The 24,392-nt window shown below is 31.0% G+C and overlaps 1 protein-coding gene across 6 annotated transcripts in view; it reads right to left on the reverse strand.

Moving 5' to 3' along the window:
- Taz (tafazzin, phospholipid-lysophospholipid transacylase) overlaps window positions 1-24,392 on the reverse strand; it is a 241,944-nt gene that overhangs the window by 202,376 nt on the left and 15,176 nt on the right. For all 6 annotated transcript variants that reach the window (XR_015042547.1, XM_085821772.1, XM_085821768.1 and 3 more), the window contains one exon: window positions 17,371-17,628. Coding sequence is in view for 5 of the 6 variants with exons in the window: in XM_085821772.1 (XP_085677898.1) it covers window positions 17,371-17,628 (258 nt within the window). In the remaining variant the exon portion in view is untranslated. The remainder of the gene's footprint in view (window positions 1-17,370; window positions 17,629-24,392) is intronic.

Below are 24,392 nucleotides of genomic sequence, written 5' to 3' on the forward strand. Positions count from 1 at the left end.
ACTTGCATTGGTTAGTGACTTCAGAAATGCAAAGAGATTATTTCAATCTTGTTTTATGCTCGTTACCTGATATGTGGCACATAACCTGCAGTTATGCTTGATGCTCACTGGAGAATTGGATTATGATGTTTTCAGACACATCTACTCCCCATCCAAAGTGGGTTTTTTTTTTTTTTTTATTATTATGGCAAAGCCTCAAGGGCTATCTTCCTAAGGGAAGGGATGCCTTCACGGAGGACTTTCTAAGGAATACTGGCTCATATACATGTTACACATGGGGAAAATCACGAAAACCCATTCGTGGGATTTGAGCCTCGGACTAAACCACTAGTGTTCAGCAACTTTATCACTCGGCCGCTGGTGAGATCCCCAATGCACAGAAATAGTGGTTGATAGCGAAAAAAAAATTTTTTTTTAAATATGTAATCAAAAGTACTGAATGTCAGAAATCACATTTTAGGGTGAAAATAATTAAATGTTAAAACAAATGAATAAAGATTGGAAGAAAGTTTAGGAATAACAGAAAGTCTGGAGATATGTTACAAATTCGCTTGGTAGGAATGTAGTCAGAAATCAGAAGAGTTAACAATTCTGCATTAGTATGGGTTAAACCATTTAAATGTGCAAATAAAACATGAAAAAATAAATGTATTTAAGCTACATTCATAATTTAAGTATTTTCAAAAAAAAAAAAAAAAAAAAAAATTACAAATGTAATCAGCATGAGAGAAAGGATCTGTCTGATTATTACTTTTTAAGATACTACTACTTGCTACTTTTTTAACATCTTACACACATCTCTTCATTTTTTACCTTCACTTATGTCAGGATTTGGATCTACTTACTTACTTAAGTTAACTCTCATAAGAGAAAAAAAATCTAGTGGAAATCTTAAGAATCATAAGCTATGAAAATTAATTTTTCTGTCATCAAAATACCCCCATAACACAAGACATCCTCAGGATATCCTATTTAAGTCGCAATGTCCCGGGAAACAGTTAGGATATCCTGAGGATGTTGATTCTCAGATATCCTGAGGACTTCTTAAGTGAACATCCTGAGGATGTCCTGTTCAAGTCGCAATCTCCCGGGATATGTGGAGATCTCCTGAGGATGTTGATTTTCAGATATCCTGAGGACTTCGTAAATCAACATCTTAGGGATGTCCTGTTCAGGTCGCAATGTCCAGGGATATATGAAGATCTCCTGGGGATGTTGTTTCTCAGATATCTTCAGGACTTTGTCGTTTATCATCCTGAGGATGCACATACTACTCCTGAATACTTCTGTCGTCAAACATACTAAGGATATTTATTCTCAGCCCAATATGAGATGAGAATTCAAAGCTTGAATGTGCTAATAAGAAAGCATACGCAACCTCTTTATTTTTCTTTTTAAGAATTGCTTTTTGAACTACATTTAGAAAATATATAAATTTATATAGTATTGGGTTAAACTTTTTTTTTTTTTTTTTTTTTTTTTGTTAATTTTAATCAGTCTATTCCTGACACTTGCAAATTTATGGCTGTAGGCAATCTGAAAGAAGCATTCAATGAATTAGCTATTCCTAAAATATTTCCTACATTTATAAATAAAATACGTGCAAACATTCGTATCCACATAATATACATTATTTATATAATTGCTTTCATATGCTATAAATTATTAAAATCATAGTACTAAATTGCTGATCAAACTTTAATCGATTATGTGTCCACATAAGAATTGAAAAGTGAATGTTTTACAAATAATTCGTATGTTTAATTTCTTCGTAAGTTACTTTTCTTTCCTTAAAATCAAGTGCCCAATTTTTAAAATTTCAAAAGTATTTTAAAGCCATCTGTTTCTTCAATTACTTGTTAAAGGGCTAGTCAAGCACGCTAATGGTATCCTCCCTAGTGACTAGACCAAGTTGAAAGACAGACGGAGGGGTTATTCCTTAAATTCATTGAAAATACTGTACTTTTTATGGAAGCTGTGTAGTAAAAGTATAACCTTGTACAAACATGCAAATGAAATTATAAGAATCAAAATCTTACTCTATGGATGTTCTGCATATAGAAATTTAATTGTTATGCTTACACTTATTTTTGTTTTGTATATGTTGGCTGTAAGTAAAACTCAAAATATTTTCAAATTTTTGCTGTTGTTTCACAGTGCCTAACAAACAAATTATATGCACGTGTTTTCAGCCGTTTTTGAGTTTCATATTGAAAGTGTGTTTAAGAATAAATTCTAATTACTGCGTAATATGTTTTGTAAACATTATTTTAGATAGTTTGCTAATATCTTTGAACCCAAATAACATTATTTACGTTACAGGTTCGCTCAGAAACTCTTTTACGAAGACATTTATCATATAAATAACAGTTGGGCATGATGTTCTCTACATGCTTTAAGTAAATAATCCTTCAGGCCGCAGAGAATTAAGCCGCTAAACTCTGGTAGTTCGAGAAGATTCAGATCGTGGGGAATGAACTGGCTGCATGAGATTTTTCATGTTTTTTTCCCTATGTATAGCGAGTCAATCTCTCTTAAAAAGGGAAAGTATTTAATGAAGACATTCCTTTCCTTTGTTAGACTGCCCTCGAGAGCTTTGCTACAGATCCTTAAGTCAGGCTAATCAATATGTATTCTTATTTTTAAATTTCTAATGGCTGGCATTAGGCTTTAGATGCAATACTAAGACCGGAAGTGGTGAGCACTTTATTATGGGGATAATAGATAGGCCAACGTTTCCTCCTATGAGGGAACAGACAATTTACATCCATGCCTTCTCCTGTATTCGAACCTGGGCCCTTCGGTACGGCAATCAGTCACTAACCAATTTCTCGTCTCTGCGGTCACTAATCAAAATTAATGTAGCATTTAGTTGCTCGGGAATATGCATTGCTGAACCATGCACTTAACAAAACTTATTACTGAAAGGATTTAGATCCAAAAATCGTTCTATTAGCTAATTCTTGACATAGAAATAACTATACTTTGAAAGTGCAGACGGAAAAAAAAATACTTTTTGATATCTTACACTACTATATTAGTGTAATGAATGATGTTTAGTGCTATGCAGTAATAAGTAACAAGAATTTTTTTTTAACCCACGAAATTTTAGTTTACAGACACAGTTAAGAACTAGTCTATACACGAGCTTTAACTTGCTTTAATTTGAATTTATAAATAGAAGAATGATTTTATTGGGTTAAAAAATTCATAGTTTCTTCGTTCATTTTCATCTCTGGTAAGCTCTTTAATAAAGAGACTTAGTCTCTCAAAATGACTGAGGTAAGAAGTAACTTCATTTTTACCTTTTTGTAATAGGAAAATGAAGTTTAAGAAAAGAAAGAAGTAACATTATGATCTTACTGTCTTGAAACCTCACTTTGCTATCTCAGGGAGCTAGCTCTTTAGTCATACAAATATCCGGTCTTTGGTAAACAAAGGGCGAAAAATTATATCCAATGCTCTCCAATCTTGTACGTTATGCCGACAATGCTACATGATTTCTCATAATTTAACAATAATTGCTCTGCTTTATTAATTTATTTGTAACATCCAGAAAATGCAGTAAACACTTTTCATCAAGATAAAAGACACAAAGTTAAGTCTTATTATAAAAACTCAAAATTATATTTTGAATTAAATAGATGTTCAAACTTCAAATTAAAAAAAAAAAAAAAAAAAAATTTAACGCATTCTTTAAATTTAACAATTTTATTATTTTATTTTATGCTGTGAATAACAAATGAAGTTGAAAATCTCAAGTCTTTGTTTCCATTATTATCAATGTTCTTAACACTGCGGCACCCCTTTTGAGGAACTGAGCTCTGCTCAGATTGTATCACCTCTAAGCACTTTTTCTGTAGCCGATGCCCCAAGAAGATTTGTCTTTTGTTAACGTCCATTGATTTATGCAGTAGATTTCCCTTTCTTTGTACCCCTACAAGAAAAGCCTCCCTTCACGACAAAGAGCACAGGCATGCAACTCATCTGAAATCTGAAGCCATTTTCGACGGAGGATGCCCCCCAACGGTGTTAATTGCTCTGTAATAGTATCCTTGTAGCATCGCACTAAGTGGAAAAAGTAAACGTATTTACTATACGATTTCTAGAATTCAGCTTTTCTGGTGGTGCTTAAATGTTAATTGTCGTCGTTCCAAAGCTGACTTCACAAGCAATCGTCACAGAACGAAGCGTCACAGAGTGCGAAGAGTAAGTTTCAAAGTTTTTCCTTTCTTCTATAAAAATGATCAGAACTAAAAAAAAATTATGTGATATATCTAAAAGACAGATTTATAGGAGAATAAATCAACGTGTATTATCGGATTCTTCAGAAGATGAAGTAGAATTTAATTATGTAAAAAAGTCTGTGTCGAATTCTCGCGCAAGCAAATATTTTTTAAGTTCCAGTTCAAACTGTGATTCAGAATATGAAACTCATACGCGTTGCACTTCAACCTATAAAGCTTCTTTTGAAGTTAGTAAGGCAGATACTGAATCTGTTTCATTCGAACAGAAAAGGGAAATGAAAGATATTTCATACGATGCTTCAAATCATGCTACTTGTGAGAACTCGTTTCAGGAATTGATGGAGTGGAGCTTAAAATTCCAAATCAAACAGAATGCTTTGAGTGCATTATTAAAAATTCTAAAAAATCATAAATGCTTTAACAGTTTACCAAGTGATGCGCATACACTCTTGGGCACTCCTAGGAATTCCTCTATAAAAAGAATGGGGAATGGAGACTACGTATACTTCGGCTTAGAAAATCAAATTAAAAAAATGCATAACCTTCAAATTTTGCCTCAGTTATCTTGTATAGAAATAGCAATAAATATCGACGGCTTATCAATATTCAAATCAAATAATAATTCACTCTGGCCGATTTTGGTGAATATTATTTCTACAAGAAACGTATTTATCGTGGGTGCATATTATGGTAGCTCAAAACCAAAAGCTAACGAATTTTTAAAAGAATTTACGGACGAAACTGTGAAATTATCTACAGAAGGTATTAATTTCGGAAATCAAAATAAAATAAAATTATCTTTTAAATATATTGTATGTGACGCTCCAGCAAAATCATATATTTTGTGTACTAAAGGCCATACTGGATATTCAAGTTGTTCGAAGTGCAAAATTGTTGGCAAGTATGTTAATAACAGGATATGTTTTCCAGGATCAGTTGGTGAACTACGTCAAAATTCCGATTTTTTTATGTCTCAAGAAGAAATTATTGATGACGATTATCACAACGATTATCCTATTTTAAGGAATATCCCAAATATAGGACTAATAACAAATATTCCGTTAGACTTTATGCATCTTGTATGCTTAGGAGTAGTACGAAAAATTATTACTATTTGGATAGGCGGAGGCAGCTTACAAGCACGATTACCGCATAAAAACGTTGAATTAATTTCAAAAAATTTGACCAGTTTAAAGCCTTATGTTCCAATTGAATTTGCAAGAAAACCGAGGAAGTTAAAAGAATTGAAACATTGGAAAGCTACAGAATATCGTCAGTTTTTACTGTACACCGGCCCTGTTGTTTTAAAAGAAATTTTAAACAAAAAGCTATATGATCATTTTTTACTACTTCATATTTCGATCAGACTTTTGTGCGAAATACAAAATCAAACGGCAATTCATGAATACGCACAGTGTATATTAAATCATTTCGTAGTAAATTTTGGGCTTTATTATGGAAAACAATATATTTCTCATAATGTTCACGGCCTACTGCATATTTGCGAAGATGTAAAAATGTTTGGACCGTTAGATAATTACAGTGCCTTTAAATTTGAAAGCTATATGTCTTCTATAAAAAAATTAATCAGAAAATCTTCTGCTCCATTACAGCAAATAGCAAGACGAACACATGAACTGTTCAATCATACAACAGCTATCAATAATGATTCAATCAATCAAACCGAATTAATTTCAGAATTTCAAAATTTACACACATCTGGTCCACTACTTGGAGAATGTGATTTCAATAGACAGTACAAAATTATGCAGCATGAAAATGTTGTACTTAAGATTTCTACGAAGGCTGATTGTTATTGCATGTTGAAAGACAGTCAAAAAACTATTATTTGTGTTTATAATTTCTCATATAGTAAGAAAGAAAACTGAATGATGATAGTTGGAAAAGAGTTTAAGCAGAAAAAAGAATTTTTCGAAACACCTTGTCTTTCATCTTTGTTAAACATATTTTATGTAAGAAACCAATCTTCTTTAAAAGTATGGCCTGCCAAGTTATTCTGGAAAAAGCTAGTATTATTACCATACAAAGATGGATATGTTACGTTTCCCTTAATTCATAATTAAATCTAGAAGGAATAGTTAATATATGCCATAATAATTGTAAAACTATATTGGCTGACATGTTTTTAATATTACATATTTTACATAATATTAAAAGTAGGATTTATTAATAATGCTAACATTTATATTTCATAAATACTAGAAGGAAGTATATATACTATATTGCACTGTATTTCTGAATTAATTATTCTGCTTTCATCTCAGTATTACCAAAATATTCTCTTTTATTAATCTTTTGTGTACAGCACCATGGTAAAATGCATTATTTGCATTAGAAATATTTCATTAATATTAAAAAAATATTATAACCTGACAAGTATTGCGCATTTTAAGCCTTTGTATTTTATATTAATAATGAAATCACAAGTGATATTACATCACCTGTGATTTCATTATTAATATAGGTTATGTTTCATTATAAATAACGTTTTAAGCATTTTATATTATAATAATGAAAATTACATAAAATTAGGTTTTTATATTAACATTTCACAATTAATATACTTTGCAACTTCAGCTTATTTGGTTTATAGTATTTTTGAAGGTGTGTGTTAAGATGCCAAGTTTTTTTATCGTGGAGTTCAGAGATGGTCTCCAACTTGTTTCATCTACTTGGATTGAGTGGGAAACATTAACCTGCAGTTGGCCACAAGCAAAATGTGAGAAAGACCTCCATAAAGCTGTTCAGCAACACCAGCCTGTACAAAAATCCTGGAACTCATACAAGATAAAAAGGATTTTTGGAAGTGCGAGTTCTTTTAAGAAAGGACTTTTAAAACTCAAAAAAGCTGAATTTTCGTCGGACATTAGCACAGAAGACGGATGTGAGTCAGCTAAGGAGGTACAGCTAAATAAAAGAATAGCAAATTTTGGAGAATCCTCAGATGATGAAGCATGTGTTGCCTTGCAACATTCTTCTGCCCTTCCGTATCCAATATTCCCTTCGGAGCCTCAGCATTCTGAAAATAAGAGTGTATCATCGAACTGCACCGAGCAAAGGAACTCGGAAAATGATGACAGAATGGAAAACATTGAGATGGAAACACAGCAAAATGTTGTCAGAGGTAAGACTCGTCTTTAGCTACTCTTACTTCTATATTCAAATTTATATATAGATATGTTGCATAAAATTCATTAAACATTTTGATGAAAATGCAAATTTTTGCAAAAGGTGTCAAAATTAGAAAATAATAGAGATATTTTACTGCATCCACATTTTTAAAATTCTTTTAAATTACTGAAATATGTAAAATATAATAGTTTGCGTATGATGTAAAATGTGTGTTTCGAAGTTAAATTTATAGCTACAGGTTTTTAAAAATATCAGTCAAAATAAGTTTTAAGTATATTTTGTTTTGAATATTTTATATTCTCAGGCGATAGATAGAAAGAATTAAGCATGCATTTTTAGACATAATTTTCTTTTTACAAACAATTTAAGTTCGTCTTCATAACAAACTTTTTTTAAGAAAAACTGCAGAAGCTTAATGGTAAATTATCGTACACTATCTCTCCCCTCCATTATACCCATTATAATTCTTTTTTCTCTCTTCCTAGACGATTTTCAAATGCAAGTTAAAAAACAACTGACACGTCTAAGCCTTCAGCTCAGCCTTATTGCAGAAACACAACATCTAATCATAGAGAAACTCACTCATGCTAATGAGAGTCAAGCAGCTATTGATGAAGCTGGCGATCTGGATTTAGCTCAACACTTTCCGTTTTCATCATCTGATGAACTTGAGAAGTTTGACGAAACACTGAAAATAAATACTAATATGCAGATGCACTTAGTAAGTCATATTTTTTTCTACTTTGAATTGCAATTTTTATCTAAGAGTGAATAATTTATCTGATATTACATTTAATGGCTTTCTTAGGCTAAAATATTATTTTCAACTTGTTATAAGGATGTTCCAAAATTAAATTTAATTTTAGAGAATTAATAAGAGTCTACATTTTGCGAAATTGAAAACTTTCAACATATCTGTCCATATTGTATTATTTAATCAATAATAACCACTACTAATAATATACTATTATGAGACTGCACCTGAAACAATGCTAAGAGATATTTTGCTTCAATAGTACACATTGGTATAAAATATGCCTTATGCACAATAATTTTTACCTTATTCCCCTCTTTCCACTCTGTGTGTCATATAGTCAAACTCTGCCTAACTGTTTTATATCGTTATTTATTTACATAATAATAGAAGAAATTGTTTTATTTTTTCATCCTTCCCTCCAAAAAATGCAAAGAAAATAATAAAGAAACAGAAAATGATTATAAACAGAAAATTATTTTAAAAAGTATAATATTTTGCTTTTAACACAGATTAGAAAACAGACCACTTTGATTTTTAAAAGTCATTTAAATAAATACAAGAAATAAGTTTGTAATTAATGTTCAGTTATTATTTGTAATAAAACTTCTTCAGAAATATGCTTTTAAAATTTCTTTGAAGTTTGCACTGTTTAATAATATGCTTACTAATGGATATCAAAAATTCTTTGACATTTATGAAAACATGCTATACATTTAATTAACAGCAGCCTTGTGTTTGGCGTAGATTTAGTCAAGAACTCTGTCGATTTCGAGGGCAAACAAATACAGGTCCTTCATCAGGAGCAAAGAAATCTGCGAAAAAGTTCATAACTAAAGCTACGTGAAACACAAGCGGTTGTTGATTTTAAATTTTTATGTTTTACTTTGGCGTGTTTGATGGATAAATTTACTTTATTTTTCTGCAATAAATAATTAAATGGAAAATAAAAGCAATAATTTTAAAACAAGTTTTAAGTGGGCGAAAGAAGAATAAGGGACAGTTTTCAAAATGAAATTTATTGCGATCAAATGTACACCAAGTGTATTCTAGTATTTTAATTTAAAAATAACCGAAGTAAATGTCAAATTGTTTACCATAATATGTTAAAAGAAGAGTGAGAGAGTGGGAGAAAGAAAAGAAACATCTTTTATTTTAGTGTAATTAATCTTTTACTTTTTGCTTTTGCTGAAATTAATCTTTTTTTTTTTTTTTAATTTGATATAATGCAAGACATTAGAAATGAGAATAGTGTTAAAATCAAGAAAATAAAATCAAATAAGTTATTGCCTATTCAGACTCAATATTTCAAAACTTTGAAACAGTGATGTATATTGTTAATAATATGTGTATGAATGCAATATAACCAATTAGACAGATATCAGCTTACATTTTGTCACTCTCTGGGTTAATGATAAAAAATTATTTTATTAGAAAAATGTGCTTGAAAACTAAGCATGTTCCTACTCCACCTACAATAGGATTACTATGTCTATGATTTTATTAAAATGGAAGCAGAATAACGATTTAAATTATTAAAATACTGTATTTATCACTTTTAAACAGTGATAATTGACTAGGAGCGAGTACAACCGAAATACGAATTAAAGATACCATATTTTGAACAGTGACAACATTTGCTGAGGTCTGAATCTTGGTTCTTTCCATTTTTCTTACCAAGTTTGCCAGGACAGGATTTTACATGTTAAGTGGAAAACATTACATTTTCTTCTAGGTGTAATAATAAAATAGTGATACTGGAAGTCACTATAACGGAAGTTGCAGCAGTTTTACATTATTTACCACTAAAAATAATTTGTATTTCTTAGGTTAGGTTAGGTTATTCAATAATGGCAAAGCCTCGATGGCTATCTGCCTAAGGGGAGGGATGCCTTCGTGAAGGACTTTCTAAGGGAAACAGGCTCGTATACACGTTACACATGGGGAAAACCAGGAAAACGCCCATGCAGCCAGCCCGTTCACGGGATTCGAACCTCGGACCGAACTACCAGCGTTCAGCGACTTTATCGCTCGGCCGCTGGTAGGCTGTATGTATTTCTTAGTGCCCGCAAAATTGTTAATAATATGTGCTACTTATGAAAAACGATTTCGCAGTTAATTATAAAATTATATCATTCTTCAGTGGTATACTTATACAATAGTTTCATATTTTCTTAATGACAATAGGTATTTTTCAATAAAATAGCAGCTTTTGGATAAATGGCTCCATATTTTATTAGCAATCTCGGTATTTAATACGGTGTAGATATTTTCTTTAAAGACTTTCTAATAAAAATAAAAGAAAACAAAATCAATTATTTTAATATCAAAATAAATGTATAATTAGGGTGCTTGGGACTCATTGATTATTGTTACTATATTTAATAAATATGCATTGTTTGAACAACTAATTATGTATTAATAATTAATATATTTTATAAACATAAATAAAAATAGTTTCAGTTGTTTTCAATTATATTTTCTGCATTTAACATTCCCAGCCCATCAAGTACCAAACAAAGTGCAGAACAAAATAGAAAAAAGTTTCTAAATTTAATAAATTCCCATTAACTATGCCCAGCTATTATTATTGTTATGTTATTATTGTTATGCCCAGCTACTCCATCATCTATTAGCTTTTAAGTAGTCTCTCTTTTCTTCTTAAATACCTATCAAATGAAAAATCTTCAGAATTACGAAAAAATATAATATGCAGTTGTAAATTATTTATAATAAAAATATGCAGTATTTCTTTAAATTTCATTGTTTCATTAAATATTCAAAATTTTCTAAAATATTTTATATATTATAAGCAATATGCGTAATGCAAAGTATTTCAATATACGTTCTTTTCTGAAAGTAAAGAAACACAACAAAATATCAAGTTAATCCGAAATTTCATTTTGGCACTTTTATGTTAAATGTGAAGTTTAGCTATCTGCATAGTTTTCTATATTTTGAACTTTTTTTAGCTAAAGGATCTTAGTAGAAGAGGAGGAAACTCTGTAAAGAACATAATTTTGAATATACTGAATTACCTGATGAAGAATTCTGTAGCCAATGAGTATAGCTGGTTTGGAGCAAAAGGGAAGAAGAAATTTTCTAACCTGGTTTTGAGCAAAATTCTTAAAGGTAATATTAAGCATTCTTTTTATCACAACCCACAATGGTTTCTTTCGAATCAGTTTGAATTTAATCTTCTCAATTAGTTAAAGCTATTTCGGAAAGTTTTAGGTTAATCAGTACCAATAGTAGTCTTTAAATACACATATAATCTCTATTATTAAATAATGAAGAATTTATATTATGTATGTATATATGTATGTTCCTCGTATTATGGGAAAACAATGGCACCTGGAGCTGCCAGATTTTGAACCAACATGCTCCTTTCTCTGAATATGTGCCCCCCCCCCAAAAAAAATTCCAGAATTCTGAATTTCCAATTTTTTTTCTATTTATTTTCTATTTTTGTGAGAACTTAATGAGATTTTAATTAACATTTTCGTCGATTTAAAAGCATTGCGCTGTTATTCGGCAAAACATAAAATATTTATATTTCAAATTTAACAAGAAAATTCAGCGATTTAAAAGACTGTCTTGCCTTTCGTCTAAGAGTAAGTTATTTTTCCTTCAAATTTACATCAAATTCGAATGGTGCAGTAACCAGGGTTCAATGTTTCTGGTACGAGGCACTATCACTATCGAATATGTTGTTTTTTCAAATCATAATCAGTTCAAAGAGTAACTGTCCTATAAGTTCGTGAGTAAAAAAAAAAAATTAAAATTTCACATGTCTACACTTTGATAGCAGACATAAATAATAAAAACAAGCAAAGCAACTAAAAATTTAACTAACAAATTCAACAAGAAATCCTTTGTCAACAACCACATAAAATATTTTTATTTTCAACTTGCCGAAGTATTATTTATTAATCATGGGTAAAGCATAAGATATTTGATTTTGCTTCCAAATTTTATATTTCTGTTATTGATTAATAAATTAAGCCATTTAAAAACAATAAACGCAAATTATTATTACCCTGTGAAATTACACTAGTTTAAGCCCTTAAAGCCATCATATATTTTTCTTGTTTTATAATAACTATCTTAGGCAACTACAATAAAAAATTATTGTTAAAAAATTATTTTTTATAATAAATATCTTAAGCTGTAGTTAACAATAAATGACAAAATAATAAAGTAAAATTTGGTTTACTATAACGCTTTTTCAACACATTAAAATGATTGTCAAAATAAAGTATGCTATTTTTCCAAAATTTGATAAGAGTAGAATAATCTTGTTAACCTCTCTTCAAAAATGGTATTAGTAAATTAAGTAAAATAATATGGTTTACCTAATTCCCAACCTCTTTAGAATCGAATTCATATATTACTGAATGTACTGTGGCACCTTGCCATACAATGACTTGAATTTTGAAAGAAAATATTGTTTTTGCTATTTACATTAATATTACCACCATCATCACAACTACATCATTAGATTTGAACTGTATGCCATGTCCAAGCTGAATGCCAAATGTGAGCTTGAGTCCCAAAACAGTTTTCGCTTGTATAATTTGCGCAAAAAGTGAAAGTCTACAATTACATTAATCCTTCGTCACCTAGATTAATCCTATATAACAGATCAAATTATTTACTCTGTTGTTTGCTATTAAGCACGGTGTTTGCTTAAAATAATAAATATGCAACAAAGGTAGCTATTTCATACCTTATGACAAAAGATTACCTCTTCTTTTTTCCTTTAAGGCATGCAGAAAGAATAGAACGCTTAGGAAAGAGAAAATTTTTAAAGAAATGTTTTTTTTTTATGAATTTTTTATTTAACACAATCACTCATCTTTGTAAATATGCCTAAATATGTTAAGTTTTAAATTCTTTTTCTTTACTCTCTTTTAAAATTATAATAGTTAATTGCATTTTAGTATCAGAAGCAGCTTCCTTAAATCTAATATCATATTAAATTGTTGATTCATGTGCGTTAATTGCAAATGTTATTATTTCAGATGCTGTGCGAGTCCATGCAAAAAATGCGACTGATGTTGAAATAATTCAAGTAGTGCAGTCATGGCTACGTCACGCTAAAGAAAAATTGAAAAGAGCTGAGAAGCTAAACATAACTGTGTAATTTTTTAAAACAAAAATTGTAATCAATTGTTTTATTAAATTAATGTTTATTCCCTTGCTTTTCTTAATATATTTAGAAATAAAATGATGATCCTTAAGCGGAATTTTAAAGAAAATTAAAAAAATTACGAGGAGAAGAATTTTATAATGTTATAAAATGTAAATATTTGTAAAATATTTGTTCAACAGTTATTACTGAAATTATTTAATAGCTCCACTGGTATTTATGTAACTTGATATAATAAAAAACTTTACTTTTGTATTTTCTTTTAAAACAATATGCTATGTACACATATGTGCTATACATTATATTTTGAAGTGTCTAATATAATACTAAAATAATTGTAGAAAGATAACCTTACAATATGTAGTTACATTTTTAAAAATATTTTACGGTTTTCAATCTTATTATCATACAAAAGCAGTGTGAATTTTTAACATGTATTATATTTCTTACTGTACTTTTTTAGAGATAGATTCAGTTTCTCAAATACGTGTAAAATAATATAAATTTGAAGTTTTATTCTCAACTTGTGAATGTAACCATTGATACACAAATAAAATTATGTTAAATTTCATTTGAAAAATAAGACTTTGTAATTTATTTCAAAATATGTCTTCAATACTCAAATGTAAAATTGCCCAATATTTCACCGTTGAGTATTAAGAAACATAAACTTTAGGGTACGTAAGCTTTACACTCAAAAATTTAATATTCATAATTTAAACACAAGTTGTCCATTGTTTAGAAGTTTTAGTTTAGTCTCTTCATTGAAATTTGTGAGAAAAACAAATTGCTTTCAAAATGCGTTGAGCCTTTTCAAACCAAATATCTGTTAAATAAGGATTGAATTTGAAATTATTTCTGATTTACGTAACTATTGTTATAATGCAAAGGGTATTTACATTCTTTCAACAGAATCATCATTGATGATAAGGTCTCAAATTTATTGATGCAGGAAGAAGAAACGGATAGGAATTTTATTTTTAAATGACTTGAACAAAGATAAGGACAAATGATTTGACTTGTTTATTGCGCTATAGCAAAACCTTTATTGCTTAAATCAAAAAATATTTCATTAAAAAATCAGTTTAAGAAATCAAATTTATTCGTCTCTTACACTAATTTTCTACGAAATCGAATCCTCTTATATTAATAAAAGTGTTTGCAAGGGTCATTTATTTACTCATGGTTAAGTTACAGTATACACCAAAGGCCATAAAATATACTTAAATCAGTTGAATTTCTTTCTGTTAGTACTGTAAGTTTTTGTTTATTCTTTATGTTGGACTTTTAAGAATTTCAGGATATATTTTTTCTGCGTGTAGTGCCGTCCTTTCATTTCGATGATTTTCTTAAATACGTGCACATGTGAAAAAGAGTTTTAATTTTAGACACTTATTAATTTGAAATAAATACTGAAATTTATTTACTAAATATAGCTCTTAGAAAAGAGAATTTCAGAATTTCTAATTAAATTTACTTTGAATATGTGTTCAAAATACAAATCATAATACTAGCAAACATGCGAAAGTGCAGCACAGGAGACGTTTAGACAGCAATTTAAAGGTACGTGCTCTAAATTTAGAAATTTGTGTACTTCCAATATAGAAAAATTTTTTATCAATAATCTTTCAAATGGAGGGGTGATTAAACATGAAGTTCAAAGTTTCATATTTAACAGGTTTTGAAAAATATAATTATTTAAACAGTAATATTATTTTATAAATTATTTTAATCAGTATCTGTTATCAGTAACTTTTATGTTGCTGAATAATAATTCTTGGAAATCTGAATGATGCATTTGAAGTACAAAATGTAACAAAGTAATTTATGCCACTTAAAAGCCGTTCCCTATTTTGATATAAATGCCATAAGTCATTTAATTACATTTACATAATTTACATTGTTATTCAAATCAGAGTGAATGTTCATCCACACATTTATATTATTGATGACTGCAAAATATGATGAGTAGATGAATAAATTTAAATAATAATTTAAAAAATAAGAGTAAAATTATCTTCTGCAGCATTTTACACTGACTCATCATTTTGAGTTTCTTGCATATTTTCGGACCTATTTTAGAATCATTAAATAAACCAAAATTTAAATTTAAATGAGTTTAATTTACTAGCTTATAGAACATTATGATGTGATCTCAAACATATCCTAGGAATATCATAAGCAGGAATATTTAAGTCCTCAGAGCAAAATTAAATTACATATAATATGTAAATTACATATATAACTTAATTATGAATAAGTTATATATATAATTTACATGTTAAATATAAATTATATGCAACTTAATAATGAATATTGGAGAATTTAATTTTGAGTTAGTAGATGTTTAAATGTAACCAAAAGATTTTCAATATTTTAAAAATAAAGGATAGAGAATATCTAGATATGATATATTAGGGAGGATAGTAGAATATTCCAGAATGTCCTGAGGATGTAGTAAGTAGGACTTTAAATCCTAATAACATCCCATACGCTGTCTATGGGACCTAGATAGGATATGATGGGATGTGTTTAGGAGGCTAGTGGGATATCCCGGGATGTCCTGAGGATGTAGTAAGTAGGAGTTGAGATCCTAATAACATCCCATACGCTGTCGATGGGACATAGATAGGATGTTCTTAGGATATAATGGGATGTGTTTAGGAGGTGAATGGGATATCCCAGGATGTCCTGAGGATGTAGTAAGTAGGAGTTCATATCCTAATAACATCCCGTACGCTGTCGATGGGACTTAGTTAGGATGTCCTGAGGATGTACTGGGATGTGACATTAAGCACTAGGGAGGAGGTGTTTAGGAGGTTTGCGGGATATTCCGGGATGTCCTGAGGATGTGCGCATATCCCGCGAGCAACATCCTCGGGATATCCCAAGGATGTTTTTGTGCTATGTGGGTATACATGTATGAGAGTAGTGTCTGCATTGGCATAACTAATGTTGCTGCATCATTATATTGCAATGAGAGGTTTCGTTTATCTTCAGAAACTAAAATTAACTTAACTAGAAGATTGATACCATTCTGCCTTAATGGTTTATTCAAAGAGAAAATTATGAATAATTCTTCTCGATGATATACTACAGATACAAATCTCTATAGATGGAATACATTTCATAAAGCATAATTTTATGCCTTACCAATACAGTTGTTTATTTCAACAATTTGTTTGCCCAAATGACCACATCTCTTAAGTAAAGAAGTCTAGACTTCAATGACAAGTTCAATGAAAGACTGAGTGCTTTTCAAACAGAAACTAAATATAAAAATACATTAAGAACACTTTTTTTTTTTCTTATTACTCAGGTCTGTACATACATATTTATGCAACCACCTTTATAGAAATCGGCAATTCTTCAGAATTCCCAGACCAACAGTTTTTTTATTATTAATAAATCGTCATATTAGCCTTACACTTAGTTTTAAAATATGAATTTGTGGAATTTGCCAGCAATGGAAGAAACTGCAGTAAAATTTCTACAAGAATACAAAATTTTCTAAAGAGAACAAGGAAATTCGTTTCCTAAATAATTGCTATTGCTGAAGATTGCACAAAGTCGAGTCTCTGCATTTCTGTGATTTTTTAATAGCGAAAACAGATAATTGTGTATTTCAGGAGAAGAATACGACAAAACAATCATAGAAAGAATGTTTCCTTTTCCTCTGTTGATTATGTTTATCAGCTTTTGATAAATATCAATAGTTTGGCAATCTTTCTAGAAAATAGGAATGAAAGCCACCAACTTGCACACAAATAAGTTACTTTTAACTTTTCATTTTAACAAATTACCAAACTGTGCCAAGGTTGTTGCATTATTATGTAACTGCTATCAGATCTATATTAAATTTCAAAATTTAAAACGTAAAATCATCAAACATAAACTCAATAAAACTGAAAATCATAAACCATGCAAAATAATTAGCAAGAGAATAAATACTTCTAATTCATATAAAAAGACTTAAAAAACTAAATCAAAAGTGATCAGTACTTAAAAAAGTTACCAAAAAAATAAATCACTGACATATTCTCAACATAACAATTTAAACTTACCCCATTTTAAGCGTATGAATTCATTTTTTGCCATGTTCACTTTTCCTTCTGGAAAAAAATGTACCCATGCACCAGCATTTAGTCGTTCTAAACAAAAATCCATTCCTTTCTGATAAACTCCAGCGCCACGAACAACAGGAAATGTCTTTCCCAAAGCGAAAAATTGAGCATGCCAGTCATTGGTGAAACATATATCATGAGCTGCAGCTGTCCATCTCATTATACGACTATTAAGAACATGCCTCCAATCTAAAATGCCTATAATCAAAAAGAAAACTATTTAATTTTTTTATTCAGATGACATTATTATAACTTCATTAATTATAACAAAACAAAGAAGATTTAAACAAAATTGCAAAGAACAAGATTGCCACTCAAACAGGAGAATGCAATTAATTCCCTAACTTTTCCAGACGTTTTTCAAGAAACTTCCAGGCTATCCAAATAGTACGCATTGGCTGTGCTGAGGATAAATTAATTATGGTACCACTTGAAAACACAAAAATTTGTCAATTACATATGACTTTATACATGACATATTTTAATGTGCAGGAGGAATCCGGTACTTTTGGCTGTAGACATGGATGAATGCAAAGGCATGCAGATGAAGATAACAAAACTGAGCTTGATTAATCACCATCTTTATTTTTCTTCACATCAAATTATTTCCTCAGCAGACGAATTACTTTTTGATCATCGTTGAATACAATAATTTTTACGTACACAGGTTTTAAAGGTATGATGACATAGGCATTTTAGTATGGCAAAGCAAAAGCAGCACAGAGTTTGTAGCATGGCAGGAGCTAGAAAAATGAATGACCTATTTTCCTATGAGCGGTATTTATACCTAGTAGATGCAGGAAGTACTCTAAACTGTGGTTTTAGTTACTTTTTTGAAGGAGTTGTTATGTAAGATGGAAAAATCTCGAATTTGAAAGAACAGATGAATTTAGGGAAGAGAACACCAAATCTTGAGTAGTTAATTTCAAGGTCGCCAATTATTTCTTAAAGCAGCTATCGTATTTTGTTATATCTTACATATATAATCCCCAAAGTATTACTTTTTTAACTATAGGAGTTGCTGTCTCCACTAAAGATTGAGATTAAAATCTGAACAATTGGAGATTTAAAAATATCTTTTCTGCAGACATTTTGCAGCTGAAAAAAGAAAGAAATGTATTTATAGAATTTTTACTAATCCAAAACTTGTAACTATCTGGTGGTTCAGTTTGTACGTAATAGGCGATGAAAGGCTCAGTTTTGAACACAACAACAAATAAATTTATTTACATGATTACTGAAATAAAGTGTAGTATTAATTGTGCCATTAATTATTACGGCCGGCAACTCCCTTACAAACATTCTTACTCATTAGTAAAGCAATTCTACACTGAAGAGCCAGGCGGGGGTACAGCGCCCTCAACACTCGAGGCATTTCTCAACATTCCCCACATAAACTCTAAACATAGAGTTTATAACAATACTTACCAATTTCCATAATTTGGATTTACATTAATCACATTGCAATAAAGTAATTACCATATTTTTACATGTGATCTTCTAAACAAGTTTTCCATAAAAAGCTTTCTTGAATAAACTATTAATACAAAGAATAGAGGAATAAATACAGTCAAAAGTCGTTAATCCGGACTTGTCGGGACTTCGGCGATTTCGGATTATCGATTTTTCCGGATTATAGATCATCAGTTTAAATCTGGTAAAATGGCATGCAGAAATTATAAAATTAAAAATATGAAACTGTAATTTACGAAATAAAGAACAATTATGATCTAAAGTGTATCAAAATTTACAAAAAAAAAAAAAAAAAAAAGCTTAATATTTATTTGTTTACTTTATTAAACATTTCTTTCAATGTAAGTTGTTTAAATTGCTTCGTTTTTTTTTATGTGATAATACATTCTCTTTAATTCTATAAACAGACATAATTTCTTGTTCAGTTACAAAGTTCCGCTGTTCAAGTCCTATAATTGCTGTGTGGAGAATACCGACTAATTTGTCAATTGAAATTTTTTCGTTTTCAATAACCTATGTTACTTTCTTCGCTATCGGAAGCGAATTATAATGACGAGGCATTTGATTTAAATCATATCAAAGACGGAGTACATCGAGATGAAATACTACATTGAGTAAGCAATTATAAGCCAAATAAAATAAAAACATCTGCTCTTAAGATAAGGATAGTGCTGACAAATCAACTTCCAATTCATTGCACGCCGCCACCCCCGTGTTAAAGATAAACAAAGTTTAGATAAACAAACGTTAAAGTTTAGATAAACAAAGAATATGCCTTTATCCATTTTTTGCAGCAATTCCATTTTTTGTTTAATGAACTCCGAAAGATACTTTCGCTTTGTATATCCTTTACATATTAGTAAATATATATCGGAAATTCTATTTGACATAATCGAAAGTTCAAGCTTACTTTTATAAAATTGCTCTAACAGTCCGCAAAAAATAATAATCCGGATCCAATTCGAAGATTAAGGAACAACGCAATCTGCAACATTAACTGAAATAGATAATTAGATAATTTTAGCTTAGCTTATCCCGTCCGTTATACATTAAATGCGTATTCATAAACGTATTTTGAGCACGCGCACACGCAAATTCGCAGCAGTAAAGGTCTTATGTGCATGCATCAACGCGACGCATGCGCAGAAAGTTTGTAGCTTTGAGGTCCGGATTATAGATCATTCCGGATTATGGGTGTCCGAATTAACGACTTTTGACTGTATACTATTAGTACATAACAATTAAAAGAACACAATAATGAAAAACAAAAAGTTTCATTCTTATGAATATCATACTGTAAATTTTTAAATTTTAGACTCAGTCATTGAGCTCTAAATTGTAAATCAGTTGAACTGGCCTTCTTATTAGTCCATTGCCAGTTTTGATCGAACATGAGAGAACTTTGCCGTACCTTCCAGGAAAGTTTCTATAATTCTACCTAGAGACCACATAGTTCTTGGGTAGCGTTCTTCAGAGATTAACACTATGTCATTTGGTTTGAATTCAGTTACCTTTGAATTTTGCTGGCACATATTAGCAGATCTTAAATTTAATAAGCAACCCTTTCGCCAGCATTTCCAAAAATTATTTAAAATATTCTGCTGATGTTTGAATTTTTCCACAATAGATTTTCTCGATCCTGATAAGTCATCCTTAGTTATTTAGTTATTCTAGTTGGAGGAAGGGATAGCAAACGTCTACCTATCAAAAAATGTGCAGGAGTGAGTGGAGAGGGTTCTGTGGGTTCACTATATAAGTAATGGGCCTGGAATCGATCATGGCTTCAATCTCAACGAACACTGTTTCCAGTTCAGAGAGATAGAGCGATGAACGCCCAACAATTTTTCAAAGACTTGTGTTAGTCGTTCTGATCATTCTTTCCCAAAATCCTCCTCACCATGCTCCTCTTTCAATTATATATTTCCAAGGAATATTGTGAAAAGAGAAGAAATTCTTTACAGAAGGATCAGAAATGCAAGTCCACAGTTTTTTAGTTCAGTGTCTGCGCGTTTGAATGATTTTGCATTGTCACTGTATATAATTGAGCACAATCCTCGTCGCGCTATAAATCTTCTAAAGGCTAATAAGAATGCTTCCGTACTCATCGAAGGTGCCAGTTCGAAATGAATAGCACGCGTTACTGTACAAGTGAATACTAAAAGGCAATGTTTATTGTTGCTCTCATTAGTGAAAAATGGTCCGGCATAATCCAATCCAGTTACAGCAAATGGTGGCGACTGAATTATTCAATCTGGAGAAAGTGGAGCTACGTCTTGAACTCCAGGGCGAACACTGTATCTTTTGCAAATCACGCATCTGCTCAGCAAGGATTTGATTCGCTGTTTGCCTTTGACAACCCAAAATTTTTCGTGCAGGTGCATCAGAGTTGAGTCCACTCTGGAATGAAATACCATCTCGTGGCGAGTAAAATTAACAGATCGACATATCGACACTTTGATGGAAGTATCCATGGATGCTTGGCAGATTCCAGACAATCTGCAAATTGTATTCTGCCTTTTTACCGTAGAAGTCCATCTTCGTCGAGCTCAGGATTCAACGAGTAAATATTGGAACCTTTGTCAACTGACTTTCCTTGAGATAAATCGAGGATTTCCTTTTCGAAATATTGAAATTGTGTGTTTTTAATCCAGTATTTTTCTGCATTCATTATTTCAGAGGCGGTTAATGGTCCACAAAGTCTTTTGGACCTAGAGTTAGAATTGTTGATGAACCTATATATCCACGCTGTTATTCAGTATACCTTGTTTAATTTACTAAACTGATTTAAATCGAGCAATGAATTATAACTTTGCTCGGTGTCCTTGTTGTTAATAACAGCTTGTAGGACATTATGAGTCTTTCTCTTTTCTACTGATATCTCTTCCTCATTTTCTTCCATGCTCTGTCTTGTAGGCCACAAATTTTCAGGCTGGATAAGCCAACTTGGTCCGTTTTGCCACAATGGACTGGAGATGATGGTCTCAGCTCGTTCCCCTTGAGACAATAGATCTGCAGGGTTTTCTTTGCTACTGCAATGGTACCACTGGTTAGCGTTGCAAATTTCCTGGATTTCTGCTACACGGTTGCCAACAAATGGCTTCCAGACATTTGGTGATTTCCTTATTCAATGTAGTGTTATTTGGGAGTCACTCCAAAAGATAATATTGTTGCTTAACATAGGTAAAACGTGTTTTAAATACTTAGCTAAGCGAGCAGCTACAACAGCTCCCATTAGCTCACATCTGGGGAGGGTTAAAGATTTGAGGAGAGCTATTCTACTTTTTGCCATTATGAAACTGGTTTTAATTTCCTTATTTTCATCAGTGTATCTAAAATATGCCACTGCTCCAAAAGCTCTAGGTGTCACATCACAAAATATATGAACGCTCAGCTGTGTGTAATTAATTTTATGAAAGAACTTTCTAGGGAATTCAGGAGTTTTTAAACATTTCATTTCTGCACAACAGTTCAACCACCTTTTCTTGATATCTGTGGGAAGTGCAGCATCCCATTCTAAACCCAGAAGACAAATGTCTTGTAAAATGATCTTAACCCGAACTATAAATGGTTGCAAATATCCGATAGGGTCAAATATTTTGGCGACAGTTTTCAATATCAGACTTTTTGTGTCGCCTTCACCATTTCCAATTGACTCCTGAACTGGTTTCATGTTTAATTTTATTACACCGTTACTAGGATCCCAAATCATGCCCAAAAATTTTGTTTCTTTATTGAAATCATCTTCCCCTTTAATATTTGACTTCATCCATAATGTATTTAATTAATCTGAATTCGATTTCAGTTTTCTCAAATTCATACCCACATCGCGAAAAATATTCACAGCATCTACAGACAATCGGTATGCATCTTCTACAGTTTTACCTCCATAAATTAAGTCATCAATGTAAATAGAAGAATTAAGCATTTTAAAACTCTCGGGATGGTCCTCTTTATACCCTTTGATGTGATATTTTATTGTAGCAGCCAACAGAAAGGGACTAACCGCTGTTCCGAAAGGAACCCGACACATGCGCATAATATAACATGATTTCTCATCATTCCCAACCCAAAGAAATCTTAAGTAATCCCTATCTTCTTCTGCAATGCTAAACATTAAAAATGCCTTTTCTATGTCCCCACAAAATGCTATTTCAGGTTCACGTCAAGAACATTCGGATTCAAATTTGGACCGGTTTCTAGACATTCGTTTAAGGATTTGAAGTTTCCGGTCTTCGAAGAAGCATCGAAAACTACATAGACACTAGTAGTCTCAGAATCGCGAATTACAGCACGGTGCGGCATATAATACTGTGAAAGTTTAATTTCATTAGGGCATTTTTCGAATATATTTTCCCTTAACTGCTCTTCAATAATTCCCCTATATTTTTGCAATATTTCTGGAGTTTTCTGTAATTTTTGCTTTAAAAATTCAAACCGCTTTTTTGCGATATTAAAATTATTTCCTAATTCTTCCGTAGTAGATTTCCACAATAATTTACATTCGTATCGCCCGTTTTTAAACCTTATATCTCTTTCAAAACGGCTGATTAGATCGTTATCAGTTTGATTAAATTCATTTTGCCCTTCACTTATTATTCCCATTGAATCGAGTTGCCAAAACATGCTTAAATCATCTGACAATGAGGCATTCCCTACTATTACTGCTAAGTGCTTCGAATCGTTTCCTTCCTTTAGTTTATTTTTTTCATTTCCCACTAACAGCCATCCAAAAATGAATTTTACAGCTATCTGTCAGCGCCAATTAATATTCCCACATGTTGTAATTCTTCATTGTTGTTTACACTTAAATCTGCTGAATGTAAACCTAAGCGCTTCATTTTTTCGAGTGTGTTATGTCTGGGACTTTTTATGGGACAAGCTGATATTGTGTTAATCACTAGGCATTCTAATTTTATTTTATTCTTTTGATTTCTATTCCTTAATTCAATTACGACCACAGGATAATTCTCAACTATTGGTTTCTTAGTTCCAAACGAAAAAACAGACAATTTTTCATTTTGAATAGGCTCTAATTTTAAAGATCTCGCTAAAGTATCTTTAATAAACGATCTTTCTCTACCTTGATCAAGAAGGATATGAACAACTTTAGTTTCGTTTTCATTGCAAGCTAAACCAGTACATGTTTGTAGTAAAGTATTTTTTGAAACAGAAATATTACACTGAGAAACCAAAGTGTTAGTATTAACATTTGACACTAAAGGTTCCTTTTTCGAACCCGTGGCAATTGATTCATTTTCAGATAAATTACATGAATTTGATTCCTCATTACCTTTCAAACAGATAGATTCATAATGATTTTTGCCATTACATTTAATACATACATTTTTATCTCTACAAAAACGACTCAAATGAAATTTCTTAAAACATTTAAAACATCGATTATGCGCTTTGAGAGTATTTATTTTCTCAGTAACTCCTTTACAGCATTTAAAAGCGTGATGTTTCTCACAGAAGATGCATACTCGTTG

This window comes from Stegodyphus dumicola, chromosome 8, assembly GCF_044657685.1.
Source record: "Stegodyphus dumicola isolate Sdum_Otavi_A_Nest chromosome 8, ASM4465768v1".
Classification (NCBI taxonomy): domain Eukaryota; kingdom Metazoa; phylum Arthropoda; class Arachnida; order Araneae; family Eresidae; genus Stegodyphus; species Stegodyphus dumicola.